The following is a 26,488-nucleotide window of genomic DNA, read 5'->3' as shown; positions in this document are numbered from 1 at the left end:
TACTATCAGATTATAGTCAACAGAGCGATATTTTCAACCAGAAGTTAGTCTGTCCGTTGTGATTGTAAGACGACTAATTGTAAGTGAAGATATTATAGAGCAAAAGAGAAAAGGTGATCAAGCATATACGAGAAAAAAATGATTAAGTAAAAGAAATTATATTATTTAATATCTGAATAAACTTCGTCCAAATAACTGCGATGTAACAGTTATCTTTTAAGCGGCGGTAAATTTTTACTTTCACTTTAGACTTTTTAGAAATAACGGTAAACTAAAATCAGGAATTTATAGCAAGTTAACATTTTCTTGAATTAATTATAAGAAATGGTAAACGAATAAGGGCCGATCATGATTCGCAAGTTTCTGATCAAACATTTGTTCCGTTGCTCTCGTAAACAAACGGTCCCCGTGTTCACTTGGCTATCACATGACCCGCAGTTAATGCAGAGTCGGCATTTCAGATACGAAAATAACAAAATATAAACTAAACTTTTGCAACTATTATTCACATAAGCAGATATTTTTATGTGTCCTTTATTTATTGATGAAAAATAAACATTTTGTATAGAAATCCGTCAATCCAACAAGGAATTTGCGACATCTGCATTTACAACGAACCATTTCCGGCGTCCCGCCAAACTTCATCAAATAAAATCAACCGAAAGCTAATTTTGATCACTGGAAAATCACTGGAAAGTGATCTCATGATCATTTACTTAAAAGTTGCTTGGTTAAAACCAGAAGGATTTCGTGTTGTCATGTGAAGAAAATTTCAAAGATATATAGATCGATCGCCAATTGCACACGTGCTCATGGGATAACTTTACGACAAACGTGCGGCTCTTTTCGGTCTTGTCAAAAGTTGTTTACATAAGTAAAACAACATTTCCATCCATTATCATTACTTTGTCCATCTTCAAAAAGCCTTCGTGATCATGATTTAATTGGATTACCAACCGATCCTATCGACTCGTCACGGTTAAATGAATCTATAAAACACCAGCTCGATCCCCAGCTGACCGATCTCTGCCTCGGGCAGCGTCCATCAGTACCGTGGATAAAGGTCTACAGGTAAGGGGACTGGTGTTATAGGTGGCCAATTAGTGACTGACTGGCTGACTGTATATTGCATGGCATCAGCAAATCGGATCTAGAGTATACGAGGCAAAATGAGCATCAATGACACTTAGAAAAAGGGCAGTACTACAGGAAAAGGGGCGGGGCGCATTTCTAACTTTGAATTAGGGGCAGGGCGCCGCGCCCTGCTAACCCGACCTAGCTGGAACACTGCTATACAATGTGTATTGTGTCCAGTGAAGTGTGACCATTACTATACAATGTGTTTTGTGTCCAATGAAGTGTGACCATTACTATACAATGTGTATTGTGTCCAATGAAGTGTGGCCATTACTATACAATGTGTTCTATGTCCAATGAAGTGTGACCATTACTATAAAATGTGTATGGTGTCCAGTGAAGTGTGACCATTAGTATACAATGTGTATTGTGTCCAATGAAGTGTGGCCATTACTATACAATGTGTATTGTGTCCAATGATGTGTGACCATAACTATACAATGTGTATTGTGTCCAATGAAGTGTGACCATTACTATACAATGTGTATTGTGTCCAATGAAGTGTGGCCATTACTATACAATGTGTTTTATGTCCAATGAAGTGTGGCCATTAATATACAATGTGTTTTGTGTCCAATGAAGTGTGACCATTACTATACAATGTATATTGTGTCCAGTGAAGTGTGACCATAACTATACAATGTGTTCTATGTCCATTGAAGTGTGACCATTAGTATACAATGTGTTTTGTGTCCAATGAAGTGTGGCCATTACTATAAAATGTGTATGGTGTCAAGTGAAGTGTGACCATTACTATACAATGTGTTTTGTGTCCAATGAAGTGTGACCATTACTATACAATGTGTATTGTGACCAGTGAAGTGTGACCATAACTACACAATGTGTATTGTGTCCAATGAATTGTGACCATTACTATACAATGTGTTTTGTGTCCAATGAAGTGTGACCATTACTATACAATGTGTATTGTGACCAGTGAAGTGTGGCCATTAATATACAATGTGTTTTGTGTCCAATGAAGTGTGACCATTACTATACAATGTGTTTTGTGACCAATGAAGTGTGACCATTACTATACAATGTGTATTGTGTCCAGTGAAGTGTGACCATTACTATACAATGTGTATTGTGTCCAATGAAGTGTGACCATTACTATAAAATGTGTTTTGTGTCCAATGAAGTGTGACCATTACTATACAATGTGTTTTGTGTCCAATGAAGTGTGGCCATTACTATACAATGTGTATTGTGTCCAATGAAGTGTGACCATTACTATACAATGTGTTTTGTGTCCAATGAAGTGTGACCATTACTATACAATGTGTTTTGTGTCCAATGAAGTGTGGCCATTACTATACAGTGTTCCAGCTAGGATTTGAAAAGGGCAGGGCGCTGCCTAAAAAAAGGGCATTTTTGTGCGCGACATTTTTTCCGGGCCTATCTATCTTCTACCTTATTTTACAGGACAATTTAAGTACATCCATGCATTACATATGACCTGATTCATAGAGACAAATAGAAATCTGTTGATTTTTTTTTTATTATTTTGTTTGTGTGTAAAAATGTCTTCTTTCTTCTCTTTATTCTTCAAATATTGTTTTAAATTTTGATGGTAAAAGTTATGACCTAGAGTAATTCAAAAATAAAATGATATTAGCATTATTTCAATTTAAGGGTGTATTGAGAGAATCCATATATATATACGATAATTACGTCCAATCAAAAAGTTACTATCAGATTATAGTCAACAGAGCGATATTTTCAACCAGAAGTTAGTCTGTCCGTTGTGATTGTAAGACGACTAATTGTAAGTGAAGATATTATAGAGCAAAAGAGAAAAGGTGATCAAGCATATACGAGAAAAAAATGATTAAGTAAAAGAAATTATATTATTTAATATCTGAATAAACTTCGTCCAAATAACTGCGATGTAACAGTTATCTTTTAAGCGGCGGTAAATTTTTACTTTCACTTTAGACTTTTTAGAAATAACGGTAAACTAAAATCAGGAATTTATAGCAAGTTAACATTTTCTTGAATTAATTATAAGAAATGGTAAACGAATAAGGGCCGATCATGATTCGCAAGTTTCTGATCAAACATTTGTTCCGTTGCTCTCGTAAACAAACGGTCCCCGTGTTCACTTGGCTATCACATGACCCGCAGTTAATGCAGAGTCGGCATTTCAGATACGAAAATAACAAAATATAAACTAAACTTTTGCAACTATTATTCACATAAGCAGATATTTTTATGTGTCCTTTATTTATTGATGAAAAATAAACATTTTGTATAGAAATCCGTCAATCCAACAAGGAATTTGCGACATCTGCATTTACAACGAACCATTTCCGGCGTCCCGCCAAACTTCATCAAATAAAATCAACCGAAAGCTAATTTTGATCACTGGAAAATCACTGGAAAGTGATCTCATGATCATTTACTTAAAAGTTGCTTGGTTAAAACCAGAAGGATTTCGTGTTGTCATGTGAAGAAAATTTCAAAGATATATAGATCGATCGCCAATTGCACACGTGCTCATGGGATAACTTTACGACAAACGTGCGGCTCTTTTCGGTCTTGTCAAAAGTTGTTTACATAAGTAAAACAACATTTCCATCCATTATCATTACTTTGTCCATCTTCAAAAAGCCTTCGTGATCATGATTTAATTGGATTACCAACCGATCCTATCGACTCGTCACGGTTAAATGAATCTATAAAACACCAGCTCGATCCCCAGCTGACCGATCTCTGCCTCGGGCAGCGTCCATCAGTACCGTGGATAAAGGTCTACAGGTAAGGGGACTGGTGTTATAGGTGGCCAATTAGTGACTGACTGGCTGACTGTATATTGCATGGCATCAGCAAATCGGATCTAGAGTATACGAGGCAAAATGAGCATCAATGACACTTAGAAAAAGGGCAGTACTACAGGAAAAGGGGCGGGGCGCATTTCTAACTTTGAATTAGGGGCAGGGCGCCGCGCCCTGCTAACCCGACCTAGCTGGAACACTGCTATACAATGTGTATTGTGTCCAGTGAAGTGTGACCATTACTATACAATGTGTTTTGTGTCCAATGAAGTGTGACCATTACTATACAATGTGTATTGTGTCCAATGAAGTGTGGCCATTACTATACAATGTGTTCTATGTCCAATGAAGTGTGACCATTACTATAAAATGTGTATGGTGTCCAGTGAAGTGTGACCATTAGTATACAATGTGTATTGTGTCCAATGAAGTGTGGCCATTACTATACAATGTGTTCTATGTCCAATGAAGTGTGACCATTACTATACAATGTGTATGGTGTCCAGTGAAGTGTGACCATCACTATACAATGTGTTTTGTGTCCAATGAAGTGTGGCCATTAATATACAATGTGTTTTATGTCCAATGAAGTGTGACCATTACTATAAAATGTGTATGGTGTCCAGTGAAGTGTGACCATTACTATACAATGTGTTTTGTGGCCGGTGAAGTGTGACCATTACTATACAATGTGTTCTATGTCCATTGAAGTGTGACCATTACTATACAATGTGTTTTGTGGCCGGTGAAGTGTGGCCATTAATATACAATGTGTATTGTGTCCAATGAAGTGTGACCATTACTATACAATGTGTTTTGTGTCCAATGAAGTGTGGCCATTAATATACAATGTGTATTGTGTCCAATGAAGTGTGACCATTACTATACAATGTGTTTTGTGTCCAATGAAGTGTGACCATTACTATACAATGTGTTTTGTGGCCGGTGAAGTGTGACCATTACTATACACTGTGTTTTGTGTCCAATGAAGTGTGACCATTACTATACAATGTGTATTGTGTCCAGTGAAGTATGACCATTACTATACAATGTGTATTGTGTCCAATGAATTGTGACCATTACTATACAATGTGTTTTGTGGCCGATGAAGTGTGACCATTACTATACACTGTGTATTGTGATCAGTGAAGTGTGACCATTACTATACAATGTGTATTGTTTCTAGGTGTTTGCTGAGTCACTGCTACAGTCTATGGTTTATCCACCTGCCTGCGTATGTGGCTGCTAGTCCGTCCAAAAAAAAGGCACTGAAGGCAGCTTATGATGTCCTGCAGAAAATGAAGCTGGCTAAACTACAACCTCCCGATGAGGTGAGTCACCATAGGTTTTCAGAAAGGGACAAATTCTTGTTGTATGGGTGTAACCAAATGTCATTTATGGAAATGCAGATGATATTTGGAAGATATTTCTTAAGATTTTATATAAATGTTATGTCATTGTTATCACATACATGTAGTTGAGAACTTAACTCGTACTATATAGAATAATTAGGAGTATTTAATACATTAATTGACCGTAAATGATATCCTTTCTTGACAGGTATGTTACAGAGTGATGTTGCAGCTGTGTGGTCAGTATAACATGCCAGTATTAGCGGTCAAGGTCCATTCCCAGATGAAGATGGCCGGAGTCCACCCTAATGCCATAACATATGGATATTATAACAAGGTAAGTATCTAAACACCATAGTATCTGTTTTTGTGGTTTCCTGTAAAAACTGACTACAGTTTTATAACTGTTAAAGGATTAGTATATCTGTTGCTACCCAATTCTTGTTTCGTTAAATGGATATCCTCATGTTATACAGTAAAAGAATGATCCAGTTTTAACCGTTAATATATATTACTGGAATATATCTACCTGGTGATCCTTTAAAATGAATTTTATTCTACTCACACCATCATTTCATGCTTGTATAACCAGTCTATCTTTACATATCAGGCCGTCTTTGAAGGAACCTGGCCATCTTCCCGAAGTCGTGGAGCTGTACTTTGGAAAAAAGTACGGAATGTGATATTTGGTGTTGCTCAATTCCGACGTGCCATCCGTCGGCGAAGTATGTCGCTGTGTTCTAATTCGGGGAGTGACTATGACCAGATTAGTAGGACTAGCATAGACAGTTTCCTGGAGGATCCGGGAGAGAAGCCACAAAGTATTATCAAGTCAGATATAGTGGTCACAGACACTGGGAGCACCGTCAGTGAGGCTCCAACATCAACTATCAGTGAGGAAAGTGCTACTTCAGGTAGGATCAAACTCGTTCAATAGAAATTGTTTATTTTACTCTGTATCACATATGGATATATTTTAAGTTAAAATATCAAATTTTACATGATGAAAAGATTTTTTTTTTTTTTTTTTTTTTTGAAGACATTTCTTTTCCAGTTCTATCATTCAAATTAAATATCAGTATGCAATTCAATTAATTATGTATATTCAATTCAATATAAACAAAACACAACAACCTCTCCTAATTAATTCCAACTGATTTACAAGTTTTGCATGAATTCTTGGTGAATTGTCAAGTCTTTTTAATTGAGCCAGAATAGTAAATATTTCAAGAATTTGAGGTGAACTGTAAAGGATTTTATTAAATGTGAAATGTTTACAGAAATGGTGTCAGATCGCGGCTATAATTCCATGACGTATGATGAGGCAAAAACCATTGTACAGAGTGTGACGGAAATGACCATCCAGGAGGAGGAAGAGACCGGGAAAGTCAGAAAGGAGACAAAGCCCTCACTCCGCTTCAGTTTACCACGCAAACACAACTCAGCTCGCACATCAGGTTCCCACTTTAAACATTTTGTTTCATAAGTTCTATTCATTGTCACTTTATGATTTCAGCATGCATTTCATATCTATAAATTTTGTATACATACATGTATTAGAACTGGAATTGAAAGAATTTGCTGATTTAGTTTTAAATGTGAATATAGATTAAATAAAACCTTCACAAAATTATACCTGCTACCCTAATCCAAACTTTCATAGCAATGACATATTAACAACAAATTGAAGGCTACTTGATACAGATCAATGACTTCATATCAAATACTTCCACGTGTATTCCTTTATAGGAAAGAAAGATATTGATTTTCCTGCCTGCGACGCCGACCCAGTTGCCTTTCGATCACGAGTTGGAAGCATTGTACGGAAATCTCTGGGAAGTATTGGCAGTATAGGAAGTCACGAGACATTGAAAGGCAGTCTCAGTAAGTTTAATCTAGGTGAAGGTAATAAAAACCAAAGTGATCACGCTTTACAAAGTGACATTACTTATCATTCAAGCAATAATGTAGATAATGTTCCTGGCATTTCATTTATTGGTTTTGAATTAATACACTAGAAATGAAATTAAGATGTTTACATGAAGAAAGATCAGTTAAAACAATGACATGATTTTTGACTTTTTCTTTAAATATAAGTCCAGAACAGCAGGATGGATTTTGATTAAATTGAGACTGTCCTGAAGCATTGTTGGGGCAGATGGACTGGACCCTACAGGGCAAATAAAAATGAGATATTAGAAAAAATATTTTCAAAATAAAAATATTTACACAGAATCCATAGAAACTGTAGATCAATTTTTGTGTTACCTGCAAAAAGCAGATGATATATATAGGTATCACTATGTCTGCGACGACATCTGCACAGAGGTTTCCATGCGATAACTCAAGTTCCTTGGGCGGATCAAACTCAAACTTCATGTAGATCTTCCTTACCACCAATCTTGCTTGGGATTGCTTTTCAGGTCCGAAGGTCAAAGGTCAAGGTCACTATTACTTGATATAGAAAATCTGTTTATATGCATTAATACCAGCTTTCTGCGCAGGCAACACATCCAATTCCATGAAATTCTTGGTTTGCATCATTACCATAATTTTTGCCATGATGCTGTTTTTCTTCCTTTTTTTTTTTTTTTTTTTTATTTTTCAATTGTGGTACAGGCTATCTGGGGCTCTTGTTGAAAAATATTTGCATACTTTGAAAATTATTCTTTCTTGATTTCAGTGAGTTTGTCATCCACTGGATTGATTATGGTGAATGAAAACATAAAACCTAGTGAATTCCAAAGACAGATATCCTTAGATAATAACAATGGCAAGAGAAAGAGACACAAAAGTGCCGGGGACTACAACAAGCCGCGCTCTCAAAGTGTCAGCGAGAATTGGCGGCCACGGCACGTCAGTGGTGAGGACAGGCTTTTCCTCAAATTCAATGAGTTAGAAAGGAAGGGCAGTGATGATGACATATTTGAGGTGGAGCTGGATAAACCTGAAGATAGTGTATTGTCTGATGAGATGAGGACTAGTGATGACACAAAGGATAGTGGCGTGGTGTTAGACGAGTGTCGTGTACAGGGCAGTGACAACACTGATACTCGCACTAGTTCAGCTAGGCCCATGTCCATACCTATAGATATGAAACCGTCTTCCATGTCTAATTCAGTCAGTGCACCCGAGACACTTGACCCGTCCCCCGTGCTACATTCCATTGGTACCCCCGTTACCACAAATGATCCCCTGGGCTTATTTATGGATGGAAATTCCAATATACCTGTTTCTGATTCTGTTTCGAAATTTTCGAGCGAGACTAATGTGACGTTTTCACATTGTGTGTCACAACCATATGAGATTTGTTCACAGCCAGAATCTAGTGATCAATTTGATTTTAATGAACCTGTTTCAAATTCTGGTGTCGCTGCTCAAGAGTGCAATATTAGTGAAGCAAGGAGAACTAGATCCAACAGTGATAATAAGAATGCGTTTAGCCTAGGATCTGCTCAGAGCTTAGACGCTGTCAGTGTCACAAGTACTGGTTCACAACCTCTCTCCCCTGTGGGAAAAATAGGAAAGAGATTGATGGATATCGGAAGAACAAATAGCTCTCCGGGATCTTTAGACAACACAGAGAAAACTGGGCGTGGATTTTGGCCGGTAAAAGGCTATTTACAGTCTCTATCATCTTCTTTAAAAAAATCTACTGATTCCCTGGATGAGAAAGAAGAATCTAGTCAAGCAACAACTCCAGACTCCCATGGGCCTCGAAAAGTTGGAAGCTTTAGAAAGCATAACGAACGATTGAGTGGGGCATTAAAAATGGGATTTGGAGCTCTTGCAAACAAGTTCAGCGAGATAAAACAGACAATGAGCACCCCAACAAAAACTGGGTCAAACACCTCACTGTCACACACAGGCGATTGTGACAGTGTAAACAGTGAGGAAGGAAACCCGCACCACAAGGGGGCACTGGACGTACCCGCTAGGAAGTCTGCCATGGGTTCAGACAGGGACCTGCGGCGTGGTGATGCACGCGATGAATCTAAAGATACTGCTACTGCATTGCCTGTTGGTATGTGTACAAAAATCACAACACAGCATTGATCACAGCTACTTTGGTTTTGGTTTTTATAGTACTTAATCTTTAATATGTGTGGATCTTCTCGCTCAACTTTCAACAAATTACTAAGAATGAAACTAAGTAGGATTTTGAATCCTGTGTAGTTGTGCACCCTTAAGTTGCATCTTAATTTGTTTTGACGATTTCCTTGTTTGTGTATTGGTGAAACTTTTCAGTATTAATGCTTAATTCAGCATATTGAAAAGATGTTTCCCACATTGAAGTAAAAATGCTGTTTCAGTATTTTGAGATTCTGACGTCGCTTTCATTTATGTATATTTGCATATGAGACTGGGATACATGTTTATTGTTCCAACCAGCGGTACTCTTGTTGGCTCAATATCATTGATTTCTTTTTAATTTTGCCAAAATCTAGATATTGGTTAAAAACACAACACCAGGGTATCACATGTAGGAATCTGTATAGCTCTTCACTTGAAATATTTCAGGGAGTTTCCTGCCATCTTCGTCATTCATGGAGCAGTATATTCCACTGAAGGAATTCGGAGAGCAGAAATCAGTCCATTTTGCCAGCTTGGCTCCGTCGCTGAATGACATCGCCATTGAGACTGAAATCAGCAGTTGTTGTCGTTGCACACGATGTAAATCTCTGTTGTATGATGAGGAAATCATGAGTGGCTGGCTGGCAGATGACTCCAATCTTAACACAATGTAAGATTTCCAGTTAGTAGGTACAGATAACAGAGGCTGAAGCTATCCGACCCCAGGACAGCAACAGTAATTTAAAAACATGTTTGCTGGCATAAATCTGATACAGGATTTCCTTATTTGTGTAGTTACTACTACACTAAACAAACAGTGAAGTATGAAATGGAAGACTGGCTACTATTATATTTAAATTCAAAAGTTTAGAAAATATATTTAAAATGCAAAATCTCGAATATTTTGAGTATGAGTTTTCTCTAGGTCAGTCAGCTTTCTGTAAACAAATGGATATCTTATTTCAAGATTTTTCATCATATATATACATTTGAGGGCAACTATAAATATGTCTTCTTTAATAACTAGTATTTTAATAGAAAGTTAAAAAGGGAATGATTCAAGACACTATTAAATGATGGTTTTCTGTTCCTTGTGAAATTGTCTCCCTGAAAATAAGGAAATGCTGATTTAGAGTTTAAATTTTCACATGTGAACATTTTAATTTTTTTTTTATTTTTTATTTGCAGATGTGTGTTTTGTCAGACAAAGATTGTACCAAGACTGCAGATTTATGTCAAGGTAACAAAGATTTGTATCAGTACAGCATATGTTTAAAAAAAAACAGTTACTGTAGCAGCCACATCTTGTTCTGGTGTTACAGTTACTTTCCCAGGATATTATTCTCAGAAAGCTTTTAAATTATGATTTGACCAAGACATAAAATCATATCATTCATGTTTTTTACTGCACTGTTATGACTTGTGATGTCTAATCTTACATTTGCTGCAATGGACAATTACCATTTAATAGTTGAATTTAATGTAATATTATTATTAATTTTTAATTTCAAATTAACTCTGACACATACTACATTTAATGTTGAATATTGAATTTTGAATTAACTTTGACACATTCTACATTTAATGTTGAATTTTAAATATTGAAATTAACTCTTGACACCTTTTTTGAATTTTCAATAAAATCAATTTTAAAACAGTATGAAGATTAAAGTTCAGACACTGAGTATAAGGTTGTGTTGATCAGGGAGGCTTTATTACTTTCAGGATTGGAGAGATCACTGTCATAACACACACATCGAAGGCTTGGATGTGATTGACCTTGCAGACAAAGTTGAAGAACACAGCCTGCAGGTCGAAGACCATGATCGAGACTCTGTGTCAGAGAATTCAACAAATGATCCCTGGGTGCTCCAGGATAACACATCTGTGGGAAGCATAGACAATAATCATTTTTTCTTCCCTGGGGAAGAAAGCCTGGATGGTGATGGCCATGCCAGTCCTGTCCAGTCTCACCGCTCTGCTCGAAAGGACGCTCATCTGGCAGAGGCTGCACGTTGCTCCAGTCCATCAGGTAGCCTTAATAATGGTATAGTTGGTTTATTTACCAGAGAAATACTTGGATATGGTTTAGAACTATACATTTGATAATTATTCACAGCCATCGAAAATATGACTGAAGATTATGAAACTTTAGGTGGTCGAGTGGCACTGTGATATTAGGTATACTGTTACACCTATTACTGAGGCTCGTGTGGGTTTTCCCTTGGTACTGTGATTTCGTCCAGCAGTTGATCACTTGCATACTGGGCAAATTAGAGTGGATAACATAAGTTCATATAATTGTTTCACAGTTGATATTAAATAGATAAAGTTAACATTTATGAGATACCGTAGATTGGGAGGCCCTGTATGACCTTCCCCATGCCAGACATTGACAAATTTACGAGTTAAAAAATATTGATACCCATTATTTTGATCTGAACTCGGTTATCTCATTTAACTTAACTCAAAAGGTGTGACTTGATGTTTTAAGTGATCAAAACTGTTGATTCTAGGTACAAGTGGTAGTTCAGAGTTTGATGTGACCGCCGGTCGTCGACGATGTACGAGTGAATGTCTCACCAGCGCCACAGATATGATGTTCGGTACCTCCTTTGACTCCATGGATAACTTCCAGAGCCAGTTTGTACGATCCCCTCTCAACATCTCAATAGAGGAAGATAATGAGCTGCCAACTCGGCCGTCGGATTTACCCGAAATGAAGAAAGATTTCATGGAGAGGCAAGTACCTCTATAATTATTAAGTACCCTTCAAAAGTTGTTTTTAATGACCTCTAGAATGAATTTATGCAAACCTTTGTCCACAATTTGAAATGATAAATCCCTGTTATAGTAACAACTGTTGTTAGGGGTTGGTTATGATAAATCCCTGTTATAGTAACAACTGTTGTTAGGGGTCGGTTATGATAAATCCCTGTTATAGTAACAACTGTTGTTAGGGGTCGGTTATGATAAATCCCTGTTATAGTAACAACTGTTGTTAGGGGTCGGTTATGATAAATCCCTGTTATAGTAACAACTGTTGTTAGGGGTTGGTTATGATAAATCCCTGTTATAGTAACAACTGTTGTTAGGGGTCAGTTATGATAAATCCGTGTTATATTAACAACTGTTGTTAGGGGTTCGATATGGGGCAAGGCTCCATATTTATGACTTAATCAGACTGTACAATTAGTATGTGGTCATTGGTCAAGGTTGAAATACTGTGTAATTCTTATTACTACCATTGTAAATGTATAAATCTGAATTAAATGAATGTGAAAGTGATACATGTCGTCCTGTTACAGAGGAACAACATCTATGGACCCCATCACGGTGCCCTACCTTAGCCCTTTGGTGTTGAGGAAGGAACTGGAGAATATCCTTAACAGCGAGGGTGACATGTCGCTTAGTGTTGATGTCTTCCTGGATGAACATCCCATAATATTCTGGAATCTGGTAGGAACCTAGAGTTACAGAATATCACAAAGAAGCAGTTTTCTCCCGGTGATTTGTGTTCAGCTTGATGATACTTTCCATATTTCATGTTTAGTTCATATTTTGAAATTAAAAAAAAAAATTATTTAATGTATTATTATGTAAATGTCTAAAATATTGAGCCACATTTTAAAAGAATATTATTTGAAATGTTGATTTCATTATTTCAATTCATATTTTTAAATATTTTTTTTTACTTGCTAGGTGTGGTATTTCAAGCGCATTGAGGTACCTAGCCATATGCCTGGATTGTTACTGACGGCCAAATATTCAAATCCAAAACCAGTAAGTACCCATTATAACCATATGGCCACCATTTATACTGCCCTCTGATTGGTCAAAATTGACATATTCCCATTATTTCGACGAAAATTTGTTTCCAAGGGTATTAGGGGACTGCAATTCAACCACATGGGTTTCGTTGCCATAGCCACAACATTTGTACCTTTGGGATTATGGGAGGCATTTGGGGAACTTCTGTTATGGTTTCCCATTTCAATTAGGACCTGTTATATAAATGCAATGGGATTCCAACTAAACCTACTGGCAATAATCCTTATACATTGTAGATGTGCATAATCTATAGGAGGTAGAATTTACCTCCCTGAATAGGGGGTTGGGAGTTTGGGGGTATGACTCCGCCCCTGGACAACAGTTCTAGTTTCCTCTATACCGTAATTGAATAGTTCCCTTACATTTCATTGAGAGAAAAAACCTTGATGACAATGTATATTCATTAGGAGATCTAACATATTGGTTAAGAAATTAAAAATTTAAATTTGTATTTTGTTGTTTGCATTTTGTTAAAAATAAAAAGGAAAGAAAAAAAATTAAGTGCTTAATGGTTGATAATGATGTGTTTTTGATTGAAATTGATTTAAAAGTCAAATAATGATGAAAAACTTATCCTTCATTAGTTAATCGTCTGTTCTACTTTCACTATTCAGTATAATGCTATATCATTAGTGTCTCTACTTCTGGATGGTGAAGTGAAGAAAACTACCTGGTGAAGAAGTCATGCAAGTTATTTTGTGGTGAAAATATAAAAAGTTAGAAATTATACTATGTGATGAGGTTATGGTCAATTCGTTTCAGACAAAGTCAACAGCTGTTTACACAAGTCAACATGTGTTAATTAGACCGCTTTGGGACAACATTCGTATCCATGATGAAGTGGGGCTCCCAATGTATAAGCTCTGGAATGAAGGTAAAACTGTAACCAAGCTTATAAATCTTAATTGCTACTCTCAGGGCCTGGCAAATGAACTCGTCCTGAGAAGTAGATTTTGACTTTTTAAGTTAGAATTATATTATTTCTTAATTCATTGAAAAAAAATCATGCAATTTGTAAAGAAATTAGCTTAAATTTTGTAATATTTACACTAGCACTATCTTTTGGTGTTTTATATCTAAACAAGTTTTAAATTGTAACAAATATAAACATAAGGGGAAAAAATGTTTGACTTTAAATGATTATTTTTCGGGCTACTGAATTCTTAATCTGGACGAGTACTTTTTACCAAGCCCCTTAACTATACTGATGTAAGTGTTGTGTCGGCCCTTATACTATACTGATGTAAGTGTTGTGTCGGCCCTTATACTATACTGATGTAAGTGTTGTGTCACCCTCTATGCTATACTGATGTATGTGTTGTGACGTCCCCTATACTATACTGATGTATGTGTTGTGTCACCCTCTATGCTATACTGATGTATGTGTTGTGACGTCCCCTATACTATACTGATGTATGTGTTGTGACGTCCCCTATACTATACTGATGTATGTGTTGTGACGTCCCCTATACTATACTGATGTATGTGTTGTGTTGGCCCTTATACTATACTGATGTAAGTGCTGTGTCACCCTCTATGCTATACTGATGTATGTGTTGTGACGTCCCCTATACTATACTGATGTATGTGTTGTGTCACCCTCTATGCTATACTGATGTAAGTGTTGTGACGTCCCCTATACTATACTGATGTAAGTGTTGTGACGTCCCCTATACTATACTGATGTATGTGTTGTGACGTCCCCTATACTATACTGATGTATGTGTTGTGACGTCCCCTATACTATACTGATGTAAGTGTTGTGACGTCCCCTATACTATACTGATGTAAGTGTTGTGTCACCCTCTATGCTATACTGATGTATGTGTTGTGATGTCCCCTATACTATACTGATGTATGTGTTGTGACGTCCCCTATACTATACTGATGTAAGTGCTGTGTCACCCTCTATGCTATACTGATGTATGTGTTGTGACGTCCCCTATACTATACTGATGTATGTGTTGTGACGTCCCCTATACTATACTGATGTATGTGTTGTGACGTCCCCTATACTATACTGATGTATGTGTTGTGTCGGCCCTTATACTATACTGATGTAAGTGCTGTGTCACCCTCTATGCTATACTGATGTATGTGTTGTGACGTCCCCTATACTATACTGATGTATGTGTTGTGTCACCCTCTATGCTATACTGATGTAAGTGCTGTGTCACCCTCTATGCTATACTGATGTATGTTTTGTGACGTCCCCTATACTATACTGATGTATGTGTTGTGACGTCCCCTATACTATACTGATGTAAGTGTTGTGTCGGCCCTTATACTATACTGATTTAAGTGTTGTGACGTCCCCTATACTATACTGATGTAAGTGTTGTGACGTCCCCTATACTATACTGATGTAAGTGTTGTGTCGGCCCTTATACTATACTGATGTAAGTGTTGTGTCCCCCCTATACTATACTGATGTAATTGTTGTGACGTCCCCTATACTATACTGATGTAAGTGTTGTGACGTCCCCTATACTATACTGATGTATGTGTTGTGTCGGCCCTTATACTATACTGATGTAAGTGCTGTGTCACCCTCTATGCTATACTGATGTATGTGTTGTGACGTCCCCTATACTATACTGATGTATGTGTTGTGTCACCCTCTATGCTATACTGATGTAAGTGCTGTGTCACCCTCTATGCTATACTGATGTATGTGTTGTGACGTCCCCTATACTATACTGATGTATGTGTTGTGACGTCCCCTATACTATACTGATGTAAGTGTTGTGTCGGCCCTTATACTATACTGATTTAAGTGTTGTGACGTCCCCTATACTATACTGATGTAAGTGTTGTGACGTCCCCTATACTATACTGATGTAAGTGTTGTGACGTCCCCTATACTATACTGATGTAAGTGTTGTGTCGGCCCTTATACTATACTGATGTAAGTGTTGTGTCGGCCCTTATACTATACTGATGTAAGTGTTGTGACGTCCCCTATACTATACTGATGTAAGTGTTGTGTCCCCCCTATACTATACTGATGTAATTGTTGTGACGTCCCCTATACTATACTGATGTAATTGTTGTGACGTCCCCTATACTATACTGATGTAAGTGTTGTGACGTCCCCTATACTATACTGATGTAATTGTTGTGACGTCCCCTATACTATACTGATGTAAGTGTTGTGTCCCCCCTATACTATACTGATGTAATTGTTGTGACGTCCCCTATACTATACTGATGTAAGTGTTGTGTCGGCCCTTATACTATACTGATTTAAGTGTTGTGTCCACCCTATACTATACTGATGTAATTGTTGTGACGTCCCCTATACTATACTGATGTAAGTGTTGTGTCCCCCCTATACTATACTGATGTAATTGTTGTGACGTCCCCTATACTATACTGATGTAAGTGTTGTGTCGGCCCTTATACTATACTGATTTAAGTGTTGTGTCCCCCCTATACTATACTGATGTAAGTGTTGTGTCCCCCCTATACTATACTGATGTAAGTGTTGTGTCCACCCTATACTATACTGATGTAAGTGTTGTGTCCACCCTATACTATACTGATGTAAGTGTTGTGACGTCCCCTATACTATACTGATGTAAGTGTTGTGTCGGCCCTTATACTATACTGATTTAAGTGTTGTGTCGGCCCTTATACTATACTGATTTAAGTGTTGTGTCCACCCTATACTATATTGATGTAATTGTTGTGACGTCCCCTATACTATACTGATGTAATTGTTGTGTCCACCCTATACTATACTGATTTAAGTGTTGTGTCCACCCTATACTATACTGATTTAAGTGTTGTGTCCACCCTATACTATACTGATTTAAGTGCTGTGTCACCCTCTATACTATACTGATTTAAGTGTTGTGTCCACCCTATACTATACTGATTTAAGTGCTGTGTCACCCTCTATACTATACTGATTTAAGTGTTGTGTCCACCCTATACTATATTGATGTATGTTTCAGGTCACAGTTCTCATACAGTAGATGCTTTGATTACTGAGCAGCAGCCATTTAACAGAGCGTAAGTATAAAACAGATGATTATTTCTATAGCTAGGATCAACATACAGTACAGGTCCAGTGACTGATTTAACATTTAACAGAGCGTAAGTATTAAATAGATGATTATTTCTATAGCTAGGATCAACATACAGTACAGGTCCAGTGACTGATTTAACATCTCACAACCAGCTATATATGGTTATTTGTAATTGCATATACAGTGTATTGTCATTTTGTAATACTTCACTAAAAAATAAACTTCAGATCAAACTTATCCAGTGTCTACCTAACAGGGACCAGTGAAAGAATATATGCTGGAATAGCCCTTGAATGATTTATTGAACGAGGCGTTTCCTATGATTAATTCAAAGTACAGTATCACCTCTTGACACGTGCTAAGTATTATTGTTGGACAGATTTAAAATTGATGTGAAGAGTCGGGAAAAGCAATTGCTATTGATGATAAAGTTTAATATGTGTATTTCTTTGAATTAAAGTTGTTAAAATGTTCTCCTTATTTTGCTCCTACAGAACACTCCATCAGATTATTACCAGTGTTCAGTGTAACGACGTCCTGTCGCCCATCAAAATGATCGGGAATTGTCGGCGGCGCCACAGGTTACGAAGACCAAAATACAGGAGTTTGTACCGGGATATGTTGTTTCTGGCCTTTACAGCATGTGGCAGGGAAAATATAGATCATGGTAGGTCTCGGTGACTAAATATAGACCATGTTAGGTCTCTGTGACTAAATATAGACCATGCTAGGTCTCTTGACTAAATAAAAATAGACCAGGTTAGGTCAATGTGACTAAATATAGACCATGTTTGGTCTCTGTGACTAAATATAGACTATGCTAGGTCAATGTGACTAAATAAAAATAGACCATGTTAGGTCAATGTGACTAAATATAGACCATGTTTGGTCTCTGTGACTAAATATAGACCATGCTAGGTCTCTTGACTAAATAAAAATAGACCATGTTAGGTCAATGTGACTAAATATGGACCATGTTATATCTCTGACTAAATATAGACCATTTTAGGTCAATGTGACTAAATATGGACCATGTTATATCTCTGCCTAAATATAGACCATGTTAGGTCTCTGTGACTAAATATAGACCATGTTAGGTCTGTGTGACTAAATATAGACCATGCTAGGTCTCTGTGACTAAATATAGACTATGTCAGGTCTCTGTGACTAAATATAGACCATGTTAGGTCTCTGTGACTTTAATATAGACTATGATAGTCGTCTCTTTGGCTTAAGTATAGACTATATAAGGTCTCTGTACCATATTAGTCTCCAGGTCTCAAATTATTCAAATTGTTTGTTCATATACCAACTACATTCTCAAATGTTAAAGGGCTTTCTCCTGATTTTGTGACACAAGATAGCTAAGAATTGATTTAAGTAGTCCGTCTGAAATGTAACCAGTGAGTTGGACATATCTTATATTGTTAAGTCATTCAAATGAAAATTTCAGATATAAAGAATGTTTGAAGAACTTTTCTGGTCATATTACTAATAAACTGATCTTGCTCTTTACAGATGCATTTGACAGAGAATACAGACAAGCATTCAATAGGTTATTACCAATGGAGGTTAAACGCTTGCAGCGGAACGATCGTCCGAGGAAAACGAAAGTCATATGGTGTCGAAAAGTGTTCGGGGAATTAGAAGTATAATAAACATATAATCACAAGACAGTGTTTTAGATAAAACTGTTAAAGACTCAATAAATATGAAAATTTATGTGTTTTAAAGGGATATAAGGTTTTAAATACAATTCCTGACCATTTTCTTTCCATTTTTCTCATTTTTACAGCGGTGAAGAGAGTAGAGGGTAGTGAATTTTTTTTTGCATAATGGAGACACATTCAGACAGATGTTTCTGAAGAACTGTCAACAAATTAATGTACATACAGAAAAGTGCAATGCCAAAATAAATCTATTTTGTGACAAATTAAATGTTTTGTCTGAGCATGGTAAACAATACATAATAAAATGTTACAATACACCTACTTTGTGGTTCCCGGATATTAGTTTTAGATTTCTTTATTTAAAGCTGATAGGAATAAGTGTGGCTGTGCTTTAAAAAGCTGATTGGAGAGAGTGTGGCTATGCTTTAAAAACATTCTTGTTTATTTATTCTGATAATTATTATATCTAAGCCTGTTAATTGTATGAATCCAAATTTTTTTTTGATTTTCATTTCTTTGTTTCATGTTCATAGATTATATGTCGCTAGCATGTGTCACATAGTCTGTGTGGTATGTATAGTGTTACATTCACTGAGCTGAAAAATAATGAAGATTTCATCTAAATTCCTACATTTATGTCTCAAAAGACATGGTTTTCAGTTTCGAAGAGTTTAGATAAGTTTATCAATCATGTTATTTCAAAGCCCACTATTATTTGAATGCTTATTTGCACATATTCTTCAAAGGATCTATTCATGCAGATGTATACCTGATATATCTTCACTATTCTCCTTCCCTCCTATAAGGTATGTCAATAGATACCTGTAATATACAAGGGTTCTGCTCTCTGTACCTTTATATCATGTCATGGTAAAATTGAAGTCTTGCAGCTAGTGATAAGATTGATCCCTTTCAAAATCGTAACCAACTGCATGGTTGATGATTTGTGTATTACAAACGACATTTGACTTTGAACAAAGCTTTTAATTGTTACCTGTATTCTGCATCAAAGCTCCTTTTAACTTTATCAAAAGTACCCTAGTATGTAATACTATGTATGCTTTCAAAAGTATGCTGACTATTCAGTTTATACTATCATCGAGGTTCATGAATAGAATCTACGAAATCTCATTTCACAGGGAAGTACAGGGAAGTACAGGATTTTTTATCATAAGAAGAAGCCTCGGAGGGTCCGATAATCTCTTTTAGGTATCTCATTAATCTAGTGCTGTCAGACAAAATACTTATGTGAAGATGTTTTCTTTTTAAAAATGGAAAATTCATCAATTCCTGGTAAAGAGGAAGAAAGTTAAAGAAAACAACGAGTTAGAATGTCAGGTGGCACCAGAGGGCAAAGAACAATGAAATTTTATGGGAAAGAAAGTGGTACGATGTTTTAAAACCCCAGAATTATGTTCCAGAAGAAGAAAACAGGATATTATTTCTGATGGATAACACAGACCTAACCCTTGTAACAAACTCTGCTGAGTTCTTGGCCTAGAGGCTTTGATGTGTTCATTGTTTTTGAAATTCTAAGAACACAAAACATGTTTATGAAAAGAAAAAAACAACAGTTTTAAATTTTACAGTGATAGTACAAGTTTGCAATTTGATATTGTGAATTTTTTACTTGTTTGTAAATCCTCATTTTATCTTTCCTGTATGTTCATTTGCTGCTTCAGAGAAAACAAACATTGTCTGTTCACATGTTTGTATGTTAGTGGCTGTTTTGAGCACACTAAGGGTTACACCACTAAATAAGTCCTTATATTTATCATTCAGCTGTTGCACTATCTTGGTTACATATGGAAATTGTTTTTATTGTTGTGTTCAACTCCAATACCAATAAACATTACCCGGTACTGTAGTACAGTAAATATGTGATACTTTTTATAGAGGACAATGTATGTAATTGCCATATTTATCCTGCAATAATCCTGATGGACCTACACAAAATAAGAGGGTGGGCTTATTACAGGGCAATGAGATTAATAATTGTTAAGTTTATTGAACAGTAATATAGGTATGGATGGGCTTATTACAGGACAATGAAATTAGGTATGGGTGGGCTTATAACAAGGCATGGGCTTATTACAGGACAATACAATTAGGTATGGATGGGCTTATAACAAGGCATGGGCTTATTACAGGACAATACAATTAGGTATGGGTGGGCTTATAACAAGGCATGGGCTTATTACAGGACAATACAATTAGGTATGGGTGGGCTTATAACAAGGCATGGGCTTATTACAGGACAATACATTTAGGTATGGGTGGGCTTATAACAAGGCATGGGCTTATTACAGGACAATACAATTAGGTATGGGTGGGCTTATAACAAGGCATGGGCTTATTACAGGACCATGAAATTAGGTATGGGTGGGCTTATAACAAGGCATGGGCTTATTACAGGACAATACAATTAGGTATGGATGGGCTTATAACAAGGCATGGGCTTATTACAGGACAATACAATTAGGTATGGGTGGGCTTATAACAAGGCATGGGCTTATTACAGGACAATAGAATTAGGTATGGGTGGGCTTATAACAAGGCATGGGCTTATTACAGGACAATACAATTAGGTATGGGTGGGCTTATAACAAGGCATGGGCTTATTACAGGACAATACAATTAGGTATGGGTGGGCTTATAACAAGGCATGGGCTTATTACAGGACAATACAATTAGGTATGGGTGGGCTTATAACAAGGCATGGGCTTATTACAGGACAATACAATTAGGTATGGGTGGGCTTATAACAAGGCATGGGCTTATTACAGGACAATACATTTAGGTATGGGTGGGCTTATAACAAGGCATGGGCTTATTACAGGACAATACAATTAGGTATGGGTGGGCTTATAACAAGGCATGGGCTTATTACAGGACCATGAAATTAGGTATGGGTGGGCTTATAACAAGGCATGGGCTTATTACAGGACAATACAATTAGGTATGGATGGGCTTATAACAAGGCATGGGCTTATTACAGGACAATACAATTAGGTATGGGTGGGCTTATAACAAGGCATGGGCTTATTACAGGACAATAGAATTAGGTATGGGTGGGCTTATAACAAGGCATGGGCTTATTACAGGACAATACAATTAGGTATGGGTGGGCTTATAACAAGGCATGGGCTTATTACAGGACAATACAATTAGGTATGGGTGGGCTTATAACAAGGCATGGGCTTATTACAGGACAATACAATTAGGTATGGGTGGGCTTATAACAAGGCATGGGCTTATTACAGGACAATACAATTAGGTATGGGTGGGCTTATAACAAGGCATGGGCTTATTACAGGACAATACAATTAGGTATGGGTGGGCTTATAACAAGGCATGGGCTTATTACAGGACAATACAATTAGGTATGGGTGGGCTTATAACAAGGCATGGGCTTATTAAAGGACAATACAATTAGGTATGGGTGGGCTTATAACAAGGCATGGGCTTATTACAGGACAATGAAATTAGGTATGGGTGGGCTTATAACAAGGCATGGGCTTATTACAGGACAATACAATTAGGTATGGGTGGGCTTATAACAAGGCATGGGCTTATTACAGGACAATACAATTAGGTATGGGTGGGCTTATAACAAGGCATGGGCTTATTACAGGATAAATATGGTGTAACTTTCCTTGAAGTTTGAGGAAATATTCCAACATATATACTTTTACATGCCCAAAGAAAGTTGATAGGGAGGGTGTTTGGTGTTAGTAGTTTGAGGGAGCGAGGTATTGTAGTGATTTGTCTGTAGTGTTGTGTTAAACTGCTGTTAAACAGTTTGTATAGAGAGATCTGGTGAAATCAGATTTACCAATGTTACATTTTGTAATTCTCTTAAAGTGTCTGAATAGTCATTGATAATAAAATGTGTTAAAACTAATAAGATGGAATTACATATATGAACATTAAAAAAATTACATTGTCTCGGTGTGTATTGTGGTTTATTTGATACATTTTCTTCACTGAATGAATTGTCAGCTGATATAAACAGATTACTTTTGATCCTCTACAATTAGCACATGTTACACTATCAACGAACAGTATTATATCTCTCATTAGTGAAAGCCACCTCTCAATTTACTCTGTTCTGGAAAAATAATGATATATTCAAGGTGTTGGCCTGAGTTTACTAAGGTCAGACTATAGACCATGCTCACTAAGGGTCCGAGTTTAGTTCAGGACTGTCAATGGACAATACTCACTGGAGTCTTAGTATACTAAGGTCTGACTATAGACCATGCTCACTAAGGGTCAAGTTTAGCTCAGGACTGACAATGGACAATGCTCACTAAGTGTCAAGTTTAGTTCAGGACTGTCAATAGACAATGCTCATTGGGGTCTGAGTTTACTAAGGTCTGACTATAGACCATGCTCACTAAGGGTCAAGTTTAGTTCAGGACTGTCAATAGACAATGCTCACTGGGGTCTGAGTTTAGTTAAGGACTGACAATGGACAATGCTCACTGGGGTCTGAGTTTACTAAGGTCTGACTATAGACTGCTCCCTTGACTTGGGTCTAAGCTTAGCTCAGAAATAACTATAGAAAATGCTCACTGGGGTCTTGAGTTCAGTTCAGGACTGACATTAGAAAATGCTCAATGGGGTCTTGAGTTCAGTTCAGGTCTGACAATAGAAAATGCTCACTTGGGTCAGACTTCAGTTCAGGACTGACAATAGAAAATGCTCATTTGGGCCTGTTTAAGTTCAGGACTGACTACACCCAATGCACACTGGGGCATGAGTTTAGTGTAAGACTGACAATAGAAAATGCTCACTGGGGTCTTGAGTTCAGTTCAGGACTGATAATAGACGATGTTCACTGGGGTCTGAGTTTATTTCTGAAATGACAATAGACCATGCTCACTGGGGTCTTGTGTTTAGTTCATAACTGACAATATACAATGCTTAATTGATGTCAGAGTTTAGTGCAGGACTGACAATATACAATGCTTAATTGATGTCTGAGTTTAGTGCAGGACTGACAATATACAATGCTTAATTGATGTCTGAGTTTAGTGCAGGACTGACAATAGACCATGCTCACTAGGGTCTTGTGTTTACTTCAGAACTGACAATATACAATGCTTAATTGTATGAGTTTAGTGCAGGACTGACAATAGACAATGCTTAATTGTATGAGTTTAGTGCAGGACTGACAATAGACCATGCTTAATTGTATGAGTTTAGTGCAGGACTGACAATAGACAATGCTTAATTGTATGAGTTTAGTGCAGGACTGACAATAGACAATGCTCACTGAGTTTAGTTCAGGACTAAGAAGACGATGCTCACTATTCGTGGTATTGTCTTGGTACGATCATACATTCTGGAGAAGTAGCGTTAACAACAATTGTTCGTAGACAGGCGGACACCAGGCGACGAGTGTTGCACGATCATACAATGTCTATTGACCACGTGGACCAATAAACCTGATTCTGTTTAGTGGCATACAAAGGCATCATGTGATGGGATGATCAACTGTTGTAAATACATGAACGAAGGTGATTCCTCCTGACAGAAACAGTAAATACTCTACACAACTTTGGTGACACCAGAAGCGGTATAAAATGTATTTCCAAAAACATTGACAAGTCTGACGTGTGACTTATCGAAACTGTTTCCGTAAACGAGGAAAATTCGAAGAATCGCGTACGGAGAGTACGCCGACAGCACACTCGGACTAAACCTAGCAATAGGTGGCGTCATGTAGGCTGTAAACCAGTATCTAAAGTACCGTTGGCTCCCAATTGGTATGTTTGATTTAAATTTTATGAATCCGATTTTTACTCATCTTTACCATCTCAATGGATGCCAAAGAACATTGACCAATCAAAGGGTTCAACGACCAGTATCCAGGGACATATTTCACAATGTCATATTGTTTTATAACAAACCATATATACACAAGCCCACATCCTAGTCTTCACAGATTGTTTTCTTTTATACCTATGGAAATTTAAAAAAAATATTATAATAAACTATAAAAATATTATTGTAAATTCATAACTGACGCCAAATGTAGAGACTCGTCCCCATTGTAAAACGACATCGTTATTGGACACAAAACACAATGTGTCGACATGTTGGATATTTGAGAGATGAAAGGCTTGTGAATCAAACTTGTATTTGAAGTTTTGGTATCATTTTGTTTATGACTTCATTAATTGGTGAAATTTCCATGAATTTTATCCTACATGGCCATCAAATGAAATATAACAAATCATACAGATGCAGCATAAAAGGTCCAAATTTAATCGTTGTAGCCTATGTGTTTTTCGTTTTCATATGGTAATAACATCCGGCCACAGCACCTAACAACAAAAGTGTTCAGTCGAATACATCACGTTGAATGCGCAATGATCTGAAATGATATTTTAGCATTAATGGAAAGTTTATACTGGCTTATCAACGGAGGAAGATTAGCAACACATCGTTCAGAATTGTCATCGAATAGCTCTAGGAGCAATACCCACATTCACCAAATCTGTGTGTTTTGATCGCTTGCAGAATATTTGTGTTTCGAAATGTTTAAGAATATATACCAAGCCATTGACATAGCACGTGTAACGCAGTTTTCCCTATGGAATATCATTGATTAGTAAGAGATATGATCCCAGGCGAAATATCTAAGTCGTTAGATACTCTTAAATCGCTAATGTAGTGCTTACAAGTTTCAAATTACCAAACTGTCTGCTGAAATACTCACCCGAATGGTGGATATTTTTGACACTAGGTATAACACAATATAGTTCTATGTGGTACAATATTCATAACACTTGAGTTGTCAATTGAAAAAAAAACAATGACATGTACAGCTCTTCTATAGTTAACAGGATTCTTGATTTAAATTACTATGATCACATATTTCTGTTAATCCGGTTAAAATATATTCACACATTATATAAAACTTAACTTGGAACTAATTGATATGTCAATTTGTCGATGTTTTTAGATATATATACCCTGGCAAATTTACTCTTTAATTCTGACAACAAAAATAAGTAAAATCTTATCCAAAATGTCAGTTTCTATCAGAGACGTATATATCAATTCATATATATATACGTCTCTGATTTCTGTTAGGGAGTGTAATCTTTGTGCCATTCTCACATTGACAGCTAGTCTCCTACTTAAAAAAAAACTCTTGAAATTAAATACCCGGTTTTCGAAGTATTGCGCCTATTAGCTGTGGTTTTAAGTTTTGTGATTGAACAATCGCCATTATACATGTCAAATGGACTATTGTTAAATCATTTAGATATCAATAAATAGATCTGCATCAGTGCCTAACATCAGTAAACATGTCAGTGGTTAAAATATGGCCACTGAAAATTCATCTTTGCTCTAGAAAAAAATATCATTTTTTCCCTAAAAAAATAATTCGTCGGTTAACTTCTTTATTGTTTATGTGATTATATTCACATAATGTTATGCATGCATATTATGTTCGTATTAAATAACGAAAATATCATTTTTTTAGTGAACGAATCGTTCGTGTTAACTTCGTTAAAAGCAACCCATGCTTTGACAAAATTTAAGTTTTAAAGGGGGATAACTCTAACGTCAGTGCCACACTTGGTGACCGATCA

The 26,488-nt window shown here is 36.7% G+C and overlaps 1 protein-coding gene across 2 annotated transcripts in view; it reads left to right on the top strand.

Annotated features, from left to right (window-relative positions):
- LOC117335201 (C-myc promoter-binding protein-like) overlaps positions 1–22,823 on the top strand; it is a 45,361-nt gene extending 22,538 nt beyond the window's left edge. Inside the window, exons 22-38 of one of the 2 annotated variants that reach the window (XR_004534306.1) lie at positions 5,101–5,245; positions 5,475–5,603; positions 5,877–6,180; positions 6,547–6,723; positions 7,016–7,150; positions 7,950–9,290; positions 9,788–10,010; positions 10,529–10,580; positions 11,066–11,372; positions 11,857–12,082; positions 12,649–12,799; positions 13,043–13,123; positions 13,934–14,045; positions 17,131–17,188; positions 17,700–17,872; positions 18,724–20,933; positions 21,146–22,823. Coding sequence is in view for 1 of the 2 variants with exons in the window: in XM_033895187.1 (XP_033751078.1) it covers positions 5,101–5,245; positions 5,475–5,603; positions 5,877–6,180; positions 6,547–6,723; positions 7,016–7,150; positions 7,950–9,290; positions 9,788–10,010; positions 10,529–10,580; positions 11,066–11,372; positions 11,857–12,082; positions 12,649–12,799; positions 13,043–13,123; positions 13,934–14,045; positions 17,131–17,188; positions 17,700–17,872; positions 18,724–18,860 (3,751 nt within the window). In the remaining variant the exon portion in view is untranslated. Of the gene's footprint in view, positions 1–5,100; positions 5,246–5,474; positions 5,604–5,876; positions 6,181–6,546; positions 6,724–7,015; positions 7,151–7,949; positions 9,291–9,787; positions 10,011–10,528; positions 10,581–11,065; positions 11,373–11,856; positions 12,083–12,648; positions 12,800–13,042; positions 13,124–13,933; positions 14,046–17,130; positions 17,189–17,699; positions 17,873–18,723 lie in introns of both variants that reach the window. The other variant, XM_033895187.1, reaches the window with a different exon arrangement.
- Positions 22,824–26,488: the final 3,665 nt, after the last annotated feature.

The sequence above is a fragment of the Pecten maximus genome, chromosome 9 (assembly GCF_902652985.1).
Source record: "Pecten maximus chromosome 9, xPecMax1.1, whole genome shotgun sequence".
Classification (NCBI taxonomy): Eukaryota; Metazoa; Mollusca; class Bivalvia; order Pectinida; family Pectinidae; genus Pecten; species Pecten maximus.
The sequence above is the reverse complement of the archived record's forward strand: the minus strand, read 5'-3'. Positions and strand labels throughout refer to the sequence as shown.